The 13341-nt window shown below is 40.3% G+C and overlaps 1 protein-coding gene across 1 annotated transcript; it reads left to right on the plus strand.

Moving 5' to 3' along the window:
* Positions 1-6: 6 nt before the first annotated feature.
* On the plus strand, positions 7-12776 carry VCPIP1 (valosin containing protein (p97)/p47 complex interacting protein 1; the record flags this gene model as incomplete). Its single annotated transcript, XM_009872932.1, has 3 exons — positions 7-2386; positions 7955-8041; positions 11005-12776. Coding segments are annotated over 3 exons (3339 nt in total), but the record flags the coding sequence as incomplete, so codon positions are not given.
* Positions 12777-13341: the final 565 nt, after the last annotated feature.

A 13341-nucleotide genomic window follows, 5' to 3' on the forward strand; every position in this document is an offset into this window, starting at 1 on the left:
CCCCGCCGCAACACCGAGCTCGTCAAAGTCATGGGCCTCTCCAACTACCACTGCAAGCTCCTGGCCCCCATCCTGGCCCGCTACGGGATGGATAAGCAGACCGGCAAAGCCAAGCTCCTCACGGAGATGAACCAGGGAGACATCTTTGACTGCTCCCTCTTGGGCGACCGCGCCTTCCTCATCGAGCCAGAACACGTTGAAACCATCGGATACGGAAAGGACCGCTCTGGCAGCCTCATCTATCTGCACGACACCCTGGAGGACATCAAGAAGGCCAACAACAGTCAGGAGTGCCTCATCCCCGTCCACGTGGATGGAGATGGCCACTGCCTCGTCCACGCAGTCTCGCGGGCGCTTGTTGGGAGGGAACTGTTCTGGCATGCCCTGCGAGAGAATCTGAAGAAGCACTTTGAGGAGAATCTGAGTCACTACAAGGCGCTTTTCCATGATTTCATTGATGCAGCAGAGTGGGAGGACATTATCAATGAATGTGACCCTTTGTTTGTTCCTCCGGAAGGTGTGCCGATGGGCCTTAGGAATATTCACATCTTTGGTCTGGCCAACGTGCTTCACCGGCCTATTATCCTGTTAGACAGCTTGAGTGGAATGCGAAGCTCTGGAGATTATTCAGCAACATTCCTCCCTGGCCTGATACCCCTAGAAAAATGCATGGGAAAAGATGGTATGTTGAACAAGCCGATCTGCATTGCGTGGAGTAGCTCAGGACGTAACCATTATATTCCTCTAGTTGGAATAAAAGGTGCTGCTTTACCTAAACTGCCTAGGAAGCTACTTCCTAAAGCCTGGGGAGTTCCTCAAGACCTCATCAAAAAGTACATCAAGTTAGAGGAGGACGGTGGTTGTGTTATTGGAGGAGACAGAAGTTTGCAAGATAAGTACCTGATGAGGCTCGTTGCTGCAATGGAGGAGGTTTTCATGAGTAAACACGGTATCCATCCCAGTCTTGTAGCTGATGTACATCAGTATTTCTACAGAAGGACTGGTGTAATAGGAATCCAGCCTGAAGAAGTCACTGCAGCTGCCAAAAAAGCGGTGATGGACAACCGCCTTCACAGGTGCCTCATTTGTGGGGCCCTTTCAGAGCATCACGTTCCTCCAGAATGGCTGGCTCCTGGGGGCAAACTCTATAACCTGGCGAAAAGTACCCACGGCCAGCTAAGGCCTGACAAAAATTACAGTTTCCCTCTGAACAGTTTGGTGTGTTCTTACAACCCTGCAAAGGACGTACTGGTACCAGACTATAGCCTGAGTAGTTTGACCGCTTGTAACTGGTGTCATGGTAACTTAATGCGTCGCGTCAGAGAAGATGGATCTGTCTCGTATTTGGATGGAGACAGAACTAATACCAGGTCTGCAGGTGGCAAATGCGGCTGTGGATTCAAGCACTACTGGGAAGGTAAAGAATATGATAATCTCCCTGAAGCTTTTCCTATTACTCTAGAGTGGGGTGGAAGAGTGGTTAGAGAGACAGTCTACTGGTTCCAGTATGAAAGTGACACATCTCTGAACAGCAACGTGTATGACGTCGCCATGAAACTTGTTACCAAGCATTTCCCTGGTGAATTCGGTAGTGAGATTCTCGTTCAGAAGGTTGTCAACACAATATTGCATCAAACTGCCAAAAAGAACCCCGATGATTATACCCCTGTAAATATTGATGGTGCTCATGCCCAAAGAGCTGATGATGTACAGCAAGGACAGGAGTTAGAGTCGCAACTTCCAACCAAAATTATTTTGACTGGACAGAAGACAAAAACTTTGCACAAGGAGGAGTTGAATATGAGCAAAGCCGAAAGAACTATTCAGCAGAACATCGCAGACCAGGCTTCCGTAATGCAGAAACGGAAAAGCGAAAAATTGAAACAGGAACATAAAGGGCAACCGAGGACTGCTTCTCCTGGGGCTGTTCGTGAGGGGCCATCATCAGCACCTGCTACACCAACAAAGACCCCGTATTCTCCAACATCTACAAAAGAAAAGAAAATTAGAATAACCACAAACGATGGGAGGCAGTCCATGCTTACCCTCAAGTGCACTACCACCTTCTTGGAACTACAGGAAAGCATAGCGAGAGAATTTAATATTCCCCCATATTTGCAATGTATTCGCTATGGCTTTCCTCCTAAAGAGCTTCTGCCTCCCAAAGAAGGCATGGAAAATGAGCCTGTTCCTTTGCAGCATGGTGACAGAATTGCCATAGAAATCCTGAAAGGTAAGGAGGAAGGCAGGCAGTCTGCTTCAGCACACTCAGCCCATGCTGTGAAGCACGAAGACATTACTGTGACGAGTAAAATCTCATCAAAGGAGCTGCAAGAGCAAGTCGATAAGGAGATGTATTCTCTCTGTCTTCTAGCAACGCTAATGGGTAAGGCTGACTTCAGATTTAACAATGTATTTTTAAGTAGAAGTTAACACTTTAGAATCTAGTTGTGTATGCATCTTTTTTCCCCCCTTTCATTTCTGTAATCGTGGAGAAGGTTAGTTCCTTTACTGCTCTATTAGAGGAACATTTAATATGCTGTCAGTGATTTGTTGAGTGTTGTGATTTTTTTTTTTTTTACAGTATGTATATGAGACAATTTATTCTTTCTTTGCTATGAAGTCCTCTTTTAGAATTTACTTTTAAAAGTTGCTGCGTTTCCTCTGCTATCTGTGTTTTTCCTGCCTCTCATTAGACACACGTGTATGTGTGTGAGCTACATACTTTTTGTTTTCCTCCACATCTCTCAGGTTTCAGGAAATAAATGGAGAGTGGAGGTAAGAAGGGGACGCTGAGTATCTGACACGGACCTCATTGGAAGTTTGAGGACCAAATTCTCGCCTTTGAGGATGAGGTTCCTGGCATTTCTGCCCACAAGGAGTTGTGTTGGTTTGGGCAGATCAACACAATGCAGTTCCTTTAGCTAATCTCCTAATTTTAAGTGTAGGTCTGGTCTTTTTAAAGTGCTGTGAAAAGTATTATTTCAGAATGTAAGCACAGGAGAAACTGAAAGAATCTAAACACAGATTTGGATTCCAAAGGTGGACAGAGGATTGCAAAACGATGCTTCTAGATTGTCAGTCACGTAAGTCTGACTTACTGTTAATAATTCAGGACAAAAGGACTTCTATCAGGCGCCTGTGGTTTTTACTTTCATATTTGGACTCGGGAGAGAGATTTGGACCTGCGTTTGTGTACTTCCTTCATCAGGTTTCACAGTTCTTACTGCTTACTGGCAGGAAGTAGAACAGTAATTATCATCCATTTAGCTCTATGAACCAGTTGAAGAGTAACATTTACGGCTTTTTTTGTGGGAGCCCTCTCTTTTGCTGGAGGCATTTGGTGTGGTTAAAGCATGTGATGGTTTAGAAACGAAACGATTACGTAATCGCGGAGTGATATGTCAGAAGTTCATCAAGAAGAACTTTGATTCTTTTTCAGGCCTAATTGTTTAACTCCTGTGTCTCTTATGAGGTAGCATGCTGAATCACTGTCCACCTCGTTGCACTGGTATTTACACTACAGTTCCAAAGTGCCTGAAAAGGTTAGGTTTAAAAGCTGTCTTAATTTTGGGGTGAGGCTTAAAATAGTGCTCTCCTGTTTTCAGGAAATACTGCTGAAAGCATAGTTATTGGCTTACAAAAAATTCTGATGTGCTTTTAAAGTAGCAGTTACTTCAGTGTTAAGGTGTGTTGTTTTTTCACAGATATGCATAAACTGTGAACTGATCTTGTATTCAAGAGCCAATTTTTGTCTTTGACTATCACTGCTTTTACATTCTGCTTTTGAAGCACAGGTTAGAATAGAATTTACCTCACCCTTCTCTGACTGCATTACTAATAGAAGTAACAGTGGGAGCAAATGATAAATCAACCGGTTATGACAACTTATGCAGCTACTGAATGAGACGCTATTTTTATATAATCACTTTTCTCATCAGACCTTCGTTTTCCTTTAAAGGTACTTGTGGAAAAAATCTAGGTGTGGTATTTTATTTTTTAATGGGGAAACAAATTCTAAGAAAATTCCTAAGTCCTTGCAATTAAATCTTAAGAGTGTTGGCGTGGCAGTTCCTCAAGGTGGTATACTCAGCCTTTTTGAGGCGAGGAACCTCAGTGTTTCCTGTTAGGTTTCAATATCGTTAAAAAGCAGTGCTGCAGAGTTCTGAGAGTCAGCTGATCTTGCATACTCTTGCTGTAACTTTGTTCTGCTAAAAAATTTCATCTAATACAGTCAGATTAGAACATGCAGAGGGGAGATGCTGTTGAAATAGCTTGCTAGGCCAAACAGCAATTTCTTCCCCCCTTCCACTCCGCCGCCATGCCCATAGTGAAAGCGTCTTCAAACATCTCTAACTACTCACTCTGGATCCTTAAAAGCTTTTCTTTCTTACAGGGTCTCCTGTAGGATGGCTTGATGCTTCTTTCATATTTCAGTTACTAGGATTTTTCTTTTCTGGTCTCAGCTGGTTAACGTATTAAAATTGTAGATCATGTTCTTTAGTTTTTCTGTATATACTTTAAAAATAATCCTTGGAAAATTAGATGCTGTAATTTCTGGACCACTTAACATATGACACATGATTTTTTGTAAAGCTTTCTTTTTTTTTTGTTTAGCTCAAAGTATAGAATTCTATAAGGAAATGATTAAAGGAACTGTGGTTTTACATTAAATCTTTTACAAAAATATAATGTTTTAATTATGTTAATTACAGCCATGCAGAAGCACTCTGAATATGTGCAAGCCAAATATGAATCTGTTTTGATCAGTTTTCTTTGCATTGACGAATTCATCACTGCATCAGAAATCAAAATAGCCAGGTTTAAATTAAGTGTATTTATTGATACCAGGATCTCTCTGGAATTAAACCAGCTTGCTTTTAAGCCAGCTGTAGTTCCCTGTAACCTGTGTTTATCAGCAGAGCTTTTGACTTGTTGCTCGATGCTGTATGAAGTCAAGGTCTTGGGCTTCCACTGGTGTAAGTTAGTCCACACCTGCTTTTTTTGCGTGATGCTTATGGGTAGCAGAGTGTCCGTTTGTTGCCCTACCTTAATGTGGGGGGGCTGAGGGCTGGTCTGAGGGAGCCGTGTACTGGAGCATCAGCAGAGTGGGGAACATCAGCTCTTTGATAAACGTAGTGTTGTGAGGGAGTTTTTAATCTAACTAAATGATCATCCAAATTGACCTATAAACATCTTGCTGCCGTGGTAAACAAACCCCAAACAAACAGTAAAACCCGACAAGCAACAAAATGCCACCTCAAATGTAGTTTAGTTGAATCAGACACACGCGTTCCTCTGAGCTGGGAAAGTCCAGTTGCGGTTGTGTGGTTTTTTGGTGTTCCAAGCAGAGATCTCTTTATCAAAACAGCATCATTAGTTTGTATTTCTTTCAGTGGCTGATGCCTTTGTTTTGTGAGCCCTGCTCTCCACACTTTTCTGCATGTTGTGCTTGTCAGTGTTGCATAAAAGCTGTCTGAGCAGTGATGCTTCTCTGGTGCAAGGCTTGAAAAATCATTCCTGGAGCTAACATGAAATCTTCCCTTGGAGAATGCCACTGATGTGTAAAAGTGGGCTCCTTCTAAAACCCTCGTGGGTGACTTGTGACAGGGAAGGGAGCCCTTCAAATACGAATGGATGGCTAAAAGCAGCAGTGTAGGAGTCCTGGGTATGGAGTGAGCCAGTGTGCAGCTTCTGGCTGTGGCCTCTCCAGGCTTTGGTGGACTGGCCACTGTAATCTATTGCCTACTGTTGTAGTGCTTGTTTTGATACCTGTGGGCAGGACTAAGAGCATCAGGAAGACTTGCAGGGAAAATGCGGAGCCATAGTGTGCGGGGATGCGCATTTCAAAATGTAAATGAGGACAAGGATGCAGGGTAGCAGTGAGCCCCTGTTCAAATAACACAGACTTTAGAGAGAGTGTTACCAGTAGTGATTGTCCTCTCTCCATGCAGCTCTGTGAAGAAGAAGGAAAGCAGTGGCAACAGTGGGAAGGAAAAGAGAATACTCCTTTTATTTTATTTTTATTTTTTTCTTTTTGGTAGAGTCAGTGAGAACTGGAGAGGTGCTTCAGTTTCATTAGCAAGTCAGTAGACAGGAGTTATCAGGATAAAGTCAAAAGACAGGATCTCCTTCTTCTGTAAATGGTGGAAAATAAGATAAATGAGTAGTTGGGTTTACTTGGATGTTCTTGCTAGGAAGCGAAGGCCAAATCTGTGAGCTTGATGTGCACGTAAATGCAGTGAAGCAGAGCATGTATGGTTTAAGGGAGTGCATTTAAAATGAATCAGATTATGTAGGTCTCTGATGCATTAAACCTTTTTATAGAGAATGGGGACTTGAGTAACACCTGAAGTGGAGAGGTGAGCAACAGAATCCTTCCAGTGAGGGCACAGAGGAGCAGGGGAGTGTATGGAGTCCTGTGCCTATGAGGGAAGGGAAACAGAAAATACTCTTTGTAGAGATAACACAAGTAATACTGTTTTAAAGCGAAGGCAGCATTAGAACAACTTCTGGTAAAGTTACTCTTCTACAGTTTCTCCCCACTGATTCTTCTCTGATACCTTCCCAAATCCACCTGAAGTGACTTTGGTGTAGAGACCGTGAAGATCCAGCTTGGAGAGTGGCTGGAAGGGTTTCAAAGTGTGCTGTAGCACATAATGCCGCTGCCTCGAGCATAAAACATTTTCCCATCTGAGGTGAGAGAGGTAGGACACTAGCCAGTTACCTCGTGGGATATGCAGTAAAGGAAGGCAAGCAAGGTTTTAGATGTACCCTATATTCAGTATGTGGAAGCTATTAAAAATAACATTTTTTTCTTTGGTTGTAACAGCAAGCAAAGAAATATTGTTGGGTAATATTTTACAGCCTCATACATTTCAGCTATCCCTTTTCCAAGTAGTAAGTGCATCCAGTTAACTTTAATTGATGATTCACATTTTCCAATTTTTATAGAAAATTGAGAGTCATGGTTATTGAGATTTTAATGCCTAAAGAATGGTGCAGTTTCTATTTAAAGTATCTCAGTATGTTCTCTTTTTGCCATAAAGTGGAAAAAGCAATTTTTTCTGACAATGTATACATGCAGTAGTGATTTCTGCATCGAGAGGATGGATTTTATCAGTACTTTTTGTTTGTGCTCCTTTGACAGCTGCATCACGTCGTATCTCTGAAGCAGGTAAATGGTTAGCAGAAGAGGGAAAAGGTTGTAGGTAAAAATGCAGATCCAAACTGATTTAGCAGGTGTTGTTAGGTTACTGATATTCTGTCATCGGAACCCAATTTTTCCATTCTTTACATAGTCTAGGGGATTTTTTTAGCTCTCAGCAGTATTTAAAGTTGTCACATTTCAATGCCAATTTTGGCATCTTTGAAAAATGCCAGTTAGACAGGACTGCCGGGGCCTGGCAGTTGGTGTTTTGTTTCTGAGTCAAGGAAAGCAAGGCACAGGGAGAGCTTCTATGCAGCTGCCTCTGCGGGTGTTTGTGTCTCACCTTAAGTCTGCTCCAGGGCAGCTGTGAGATCGAGATTGGATTTTTGAGAAGAGGTAGGGATATAGGATTGAGGTTGTAATGTGCAAGGGTATGTGCTTGAATTTTGGAGTCATGTTAGTCATTTCCTAGTTTTATGCTAAAAGCATGGATAGGAGGGGAATGGAGATGCTTGTTTAGGGCCTGGCAAGGAACAAGGAGTTGCTGCTTGGATCAGATCAAAGTTGGGAACCTTTGTACTAGAACATGTAGGATATTTGACTGCAGATGCTGATGTATTTTCTTGAAGGTTTCTCGAAGTCCTGGGCTCCTGTTCTCTAAATTTGCAATAAAAATTCAAATTCTTAGTTGCGCAGAAGAGAGTGAGGATTCCGCTTTTAATTCAAGGAGTTCTGTTTTCAGCCATCGTCTGTTATGCTAAAATACAACTGCTTAATTCTAATAACTGTGTTGGATTTCTGCAGGAGAAGATGTTTGGTCTTACGCAAAGGGGCTTCCTCAATTGTTCCAGCAGGGTGGAGTATTCTACAGCATAATGAAGAAAACCACAGGTATTTTTTGGTTTTGGTTTTACCCCTTCTTTCATCTGTTTTCAAATATGTAAAATTGTAAATTGTTATTGAGTCACTTGTAAGCATAAGTATATTTTTATATTACCACAGTATGGTTCGTTTTCATAACATTGTAGAACTCCTTATGCTCCCTCAGGGAGCCTGTGACTAGGGAATCTCACTAGGACTAGTTCATTCACTTTAAATCTCTTCTTTTCTGAAATTTCTCTACAACAATCTCCATTTAAACTTCTTGAATTGTACAAACAACTTCAAGAAGTGAATTGATTTAATTTCTGGCCTCCTCTCACCTCCACCTGGAAAGATCAAACACAGCGAAGATCATAGGAACTGTTGCTGTTATACATTACAACATTTCCTGGATAAGCAGTTCACCTTTCTGGTGTGCTTCTTAGTAGATACTTTACACAGGGTTACTGCATGCTTTAGATATAAATGGTTGGTTAAATTTGTGTTTCATATTCCTAAGATTGTTGTTCAAAAGCAAAGATGTCCATCTCCTTCTTTGTGCTGATAAATGTTTCATCTTGAACTATGTGCAGAATAATCAAGCAAGTAGTTAAAGTATATTTGCTTTTATATAAAATATCTCTGTATGTGTGTATATATGTGGCATTTTATATATGCATACACCATAGATAGGGTGGTTTATATGTCCCCATGTGTTGTCTGATCTAGTCTAGAGGTGGTGTCCCTGGCGACAGGGAAGCTGGATTAAAATGATCTCTAACGTCCCTTCCAGCCCAGGCCATTCTATGATATGATATATATGTATATGTATGTAAAATACCTGGAAGCAGGTGTTTTTACCATGTAATTTCACTTCTGTTTGCAGTAATTAAAGTGCATGGTATATTCAGTGCCCCAGCCCCTCACTGAATTATTAGTATCGGTAATAGAATTAGCATGCAAGTGTCTTATAGCAGATTTATTTCCTTTTAGTATGCTTGTATAGTAAAGATTGGTATATTGGTTGTTGCAAATGAATTAGCTTAACATTGCCTGATGGAAAAGACGTTTTGGACCAATGAATGACTAGCCACGGTTGAGAACCTGAAATAAATTCAAGGGATTTTAACCTAACTGGTCATTAACTCACAGGAGATGCCTGACTTGAGTCTGACAACTGACACTGTAAGAATTAAGGCTGTCGGAGATGATATTCTGTTCTTGAACATTATTGCATTTCTGTATGTGTGGGTATTTTATGGTACCTTGGTAGGTAGAATTACTATTTCAGCATTAATATACTTGTATATTTTTAACATTTTATCAACCACTAATTTTTCACATTTTAAGCAATTACAGTGTGCAACAATCTAACTATTCTTTTCTCTTAAAGAAGCTTCTTACCTATTTTTAATATTTTACTTAATGTAATAATTAAGCTATTACACTGAGCATATGGCACAAAGCTTTCTGTCAAGTGTAGGTACTGTTAATCAGTTGAAATTCGATTTAGTAAATCTTGTTTAAGATCTTATTTTGAGATTTCAGGATTGCAATTTCAGAGGCAGTTTTGGCCTATCATAGCTGATGAAGGTTGATCTGGTAAATTATGTAGTCAAAATATGCTCCTCAGGCAAAGTTAGGTGGGTAGGTGTTTGAGGTTAAATGTTGTTCTGTGTGTGTTTTGGATGTTTGGTTATTGGTTCCCATGGATATGTAAAGAAAGGAGCTATGTGCCTGAAATTCTTGAAAGAAAATCTCATCTGTAGATTCTCTGCAGCTGTGAATGAGAAGCTGTGGAGGATGAGTGAGATTGGTCAGTTGGTTCATCAGTATAAAAACAATTTAGTCACATTTCAGATTGAGTGGACTTTTTCATTGATATCCAGAATGCTTACTTGATTGCATTATATTTGATAACAGAAATAGGATGTTTTGGTTGTGTTTCTTCCCTTACGCAGAATTTCTGGTGGTTTTCTTCAAGAATTGTAAAAAATTCTGAGGAAATATCCCATTAATTTACCTACTACTGACATTTTTTAAAAACTGGGTGTTTTTTGTAGCTCTTATTGCATAGCTGGTAGAACGGAAGAGAGCTACTGCAGCCAAGTTTTCGTCTGCAAATAGCTTTTAACTCACAGAAAGCTGTCGTCACCTTACAGCTTTCACTGCAGCCTGTGTGGGGCAGAGTTGAAAGAGTTATTTTGTATTTTGTGATGATAAACTGAAATATCAAATGGTGCTCAAAACTTAAATTTGGCTAGAGAACTCTTAATTTTAGCAGAGTGGCCAAATTGTGAATGGGACAACAAAACAAATAGCAGATCAAAGCTTTTAAGCCTCATGTTTGGTTTGTAAAGGTTAGTAGGTGTAATCTCCAGGATTACTAAAGATAGTAAACTTGAAACACTTTTGTTCATCTAGCAACATTTCATCTCTGAGAAGAAGACAAATAACAAATTTGAAGTTCCTCAGGCTTGACAGCAGTTGTACAGCCTGAAATCCTACAACAATTCAAACTAGTAAGGAAGTGGTCTTAAATAGTACTTCTCCAGATAGACAGTGATTTGAAATGTGCTTTTTAGCAGTTTTCTGAGTTGGTTTGGGTTTGGTTTTTTTGTGATTTTGGGGCTGGGTGGTGGTAGCGATGGGGTTTGGCTTGCTCTGTGTTACGGCAAGAATGTACTATTTCTTTTACTTACGTTGTATTAGAGCTGCAAGTCCCAGCAATGTGGTTATTTTATCTATTAATACTACAATCCTGTCTCTTCGTTAGAATTACTGTAGAAGCCAGCAGCGTCTTCTTGGGTACACTGTGATTGCTCTTATGGCATACAAGACTAAATTAATTGTTTTTCTCTCACAGTAATGAGGTTTTTTGTGTTTGTTTTTACACACTTGATGCAGTAAGTTTAAATACAATAATTACTGTGTATTCGGAGCAAGAGTTTAAAATATGTTAGCACTTGGAATAACGTTTTCTGTCTTTCTAGGTTTGGCTGATGGCAAGCACTGTACTTTTCCACATCTGCCTGGTAAAAACTTTGTGTACAATGCAGCAGAAGACAGATTAGAGCTGTGTGTGGATGCTGCTGGGCACTTTCCTATTGGTCCCGATGTTGAAGAGTTGGTTAAAGAGGCCTTAAGTCAAGTGCGAGCAGAAGCTACTTCAAGAAGCAGAGAATCGAGTCCTTCACACGGAATGCTGAAGCTAGGTAGTGGTGGAGTAGTGAAAAAGAAATCTGAACAACTGCATAACATAACTGCATTTCAAGGAAAGGGCCATTCCCTAGGAACTGCGTCTAGTAGCCAACAACACGATCAGAGAGCCAGGGAAACACCTCTTTTGAGAAAGCATAGCTCAGAATCGGACTTCAGTCCTTCTGCTAAAATTGAGCCTTCTGTATTCACAGCTGCTTCTGGTAACAGTGAGCTTATCCGAATTGCTCCAGGAGTTGTGACGATGAGAGACAGCAGGCAGCTTGACCCCACTTTGATTGAGGCACAGAGAAAAAAGTTGCAGGAAATGGTCTCTTCTATTCAGGCTTCAATGGATAGACATTTGCGGGATCAGAATACAGAGCAGTCAGCATCAGTTGATTTATCTCAAAGAAAAGGAGAGGCAGTGAGTTCAACTGCTAAAACTGGAGGCTTTCAGGCTGGCTTACCGGAATCGTTTTCTGTGCTGGGTGGTACTGAACACTTGAATACCGAATCAACTGATGGTAACGTGGTGAATTCTGTGGGTGCAACATTCCCGGCAAGGTCTAAAGCACAAAAGGGAAATTCTGTTGAGGAGCTTGAAGAGATGGATAGTCAAGATGCAGGAATCACTAATGCAACTGAGCCAATGGATCACTCTTGATAGATTAAAATCTAATAAGCATAGAAGAGATTACAGTTCAAATGTAATGTTTATTGGCTGGGCCACACAAAGTGATTAGTTATTAAATCTTGTATGTATGTCAAAGATTATATCATCTTATTCAGTGCATGATAAGCGTGTGATTGGCAATAGCTTTCAATATTACCATACTGCTGCCCAGGCCGGCTCTGTTACCTGTAAATTACTTATTAGGAAATGCACTGAGATGAGTATCTGCTGTAAATGTGGGTTCTTGAAAATTCTTTGTAATTTTTAATTCCTTAAAAGTCTTAAAATGTAAGCCCATGCAGGGTTCTTACCATGGTAGTTTAAAGTTACTGGAAAGGCTAGAACAGGCAAAACTAGAAACATGACAAAGTTAATCCTGCTCAGGTTCTTAATTCCACTCAAAAAATGCTATAAACATGAATTATACATAAATTTCAAAAAGCAGTCAAAACTAAACTTCTACTCAATTTGATATTGCAGCATATAGAGTACTTTAATTACATTGTGCTGGCACTTCCTCCGATTTAAAAACTTTTCCAGTCATACAGCTCTATACACTTGTCAGAAATCTTGGAATAAGTGTAACTTTAGTAAAATCTCTAATTTCTGCATATTGTCAGTTTAAGCAAGTTAGGAAAAAGGCTACTTTGTGTATGATGAAGATAAAGTCAATGTGGTGTGGTTATGCATGGCTGGCTGAGCCGACACAACATTTTGGTGCTCTGTTAGTAAGTGATAGGATGTTTGTATTTCCTCCCAAACAGCTGGTCAGATGTTGTGCAACTTTTAATAGAACTACAGGGGAGAAGTTGGCAGTTGCAAGAGACAACAAATATTCAGTGGCAAATCCATTTCTTTTAAAAGTCTCTCATTATTAGCATTGGTTAGTAACCGCAAGAATTATAAAACAGCTGTCCTCTTCAGAGCAAATTAACAATTTTTTGGAAGGAAATTACACTCTGACATAGATTATCCTAAAGTGCTCAGCGATAATTGAGCTTTTGGAACCTTAGTCTTTACTCCATGGAAACAAGGAATACGTGCTGTTTCAGTGTCTGGAAAGACTACCCACCTCTATTAGCCTCCCTTCAGTTTGTGATGCAGATTGCGTTGCATAAGTGATAATAGAACTGGTATCCACTTAAGTAGCGTGTTCATCAGACCTGCAGTGCTCATTTTTAAGAAGCAGCCATCACGCTTGCTCCCTAAGGATGGAATGTGTATCCAATACTGCACTTTGCTTCTTAGTCATATTTAAATGCACTACTGTTGCTTTCACTAATGGTAAAATAACATTGATTGGATGAAAGGTGTTAATAACAGCTTCAAAGGAATTAAGAGCGTTTAAATATTGAAGTCTGTGTTTGTGCACATGTGGATTTTTACCAGTTCACAAATGTTGTTGTAATGTATATGTTTGTATTCAGAAAAGTCTCCTCACTTTTTACATTTCTAA

The sequence above is a fragment of the Apaloderma vittatum genome, unplaced genomic scaffold (assembly GCF_000703405.1).
Source record: "Apaloderma vittatum isolate BGI_N311 unplaced genomic scaffold, ASM70340v1 scaffold4347, whole genome shotgun sequence".
In the NCBI taxonomy this organism is placed as follows: Eukaryota; Metazoa; Chordata; class Aves; order Trogoniformes; family Trogonidae; genus Apaloderma; species Apaloderma vittatum.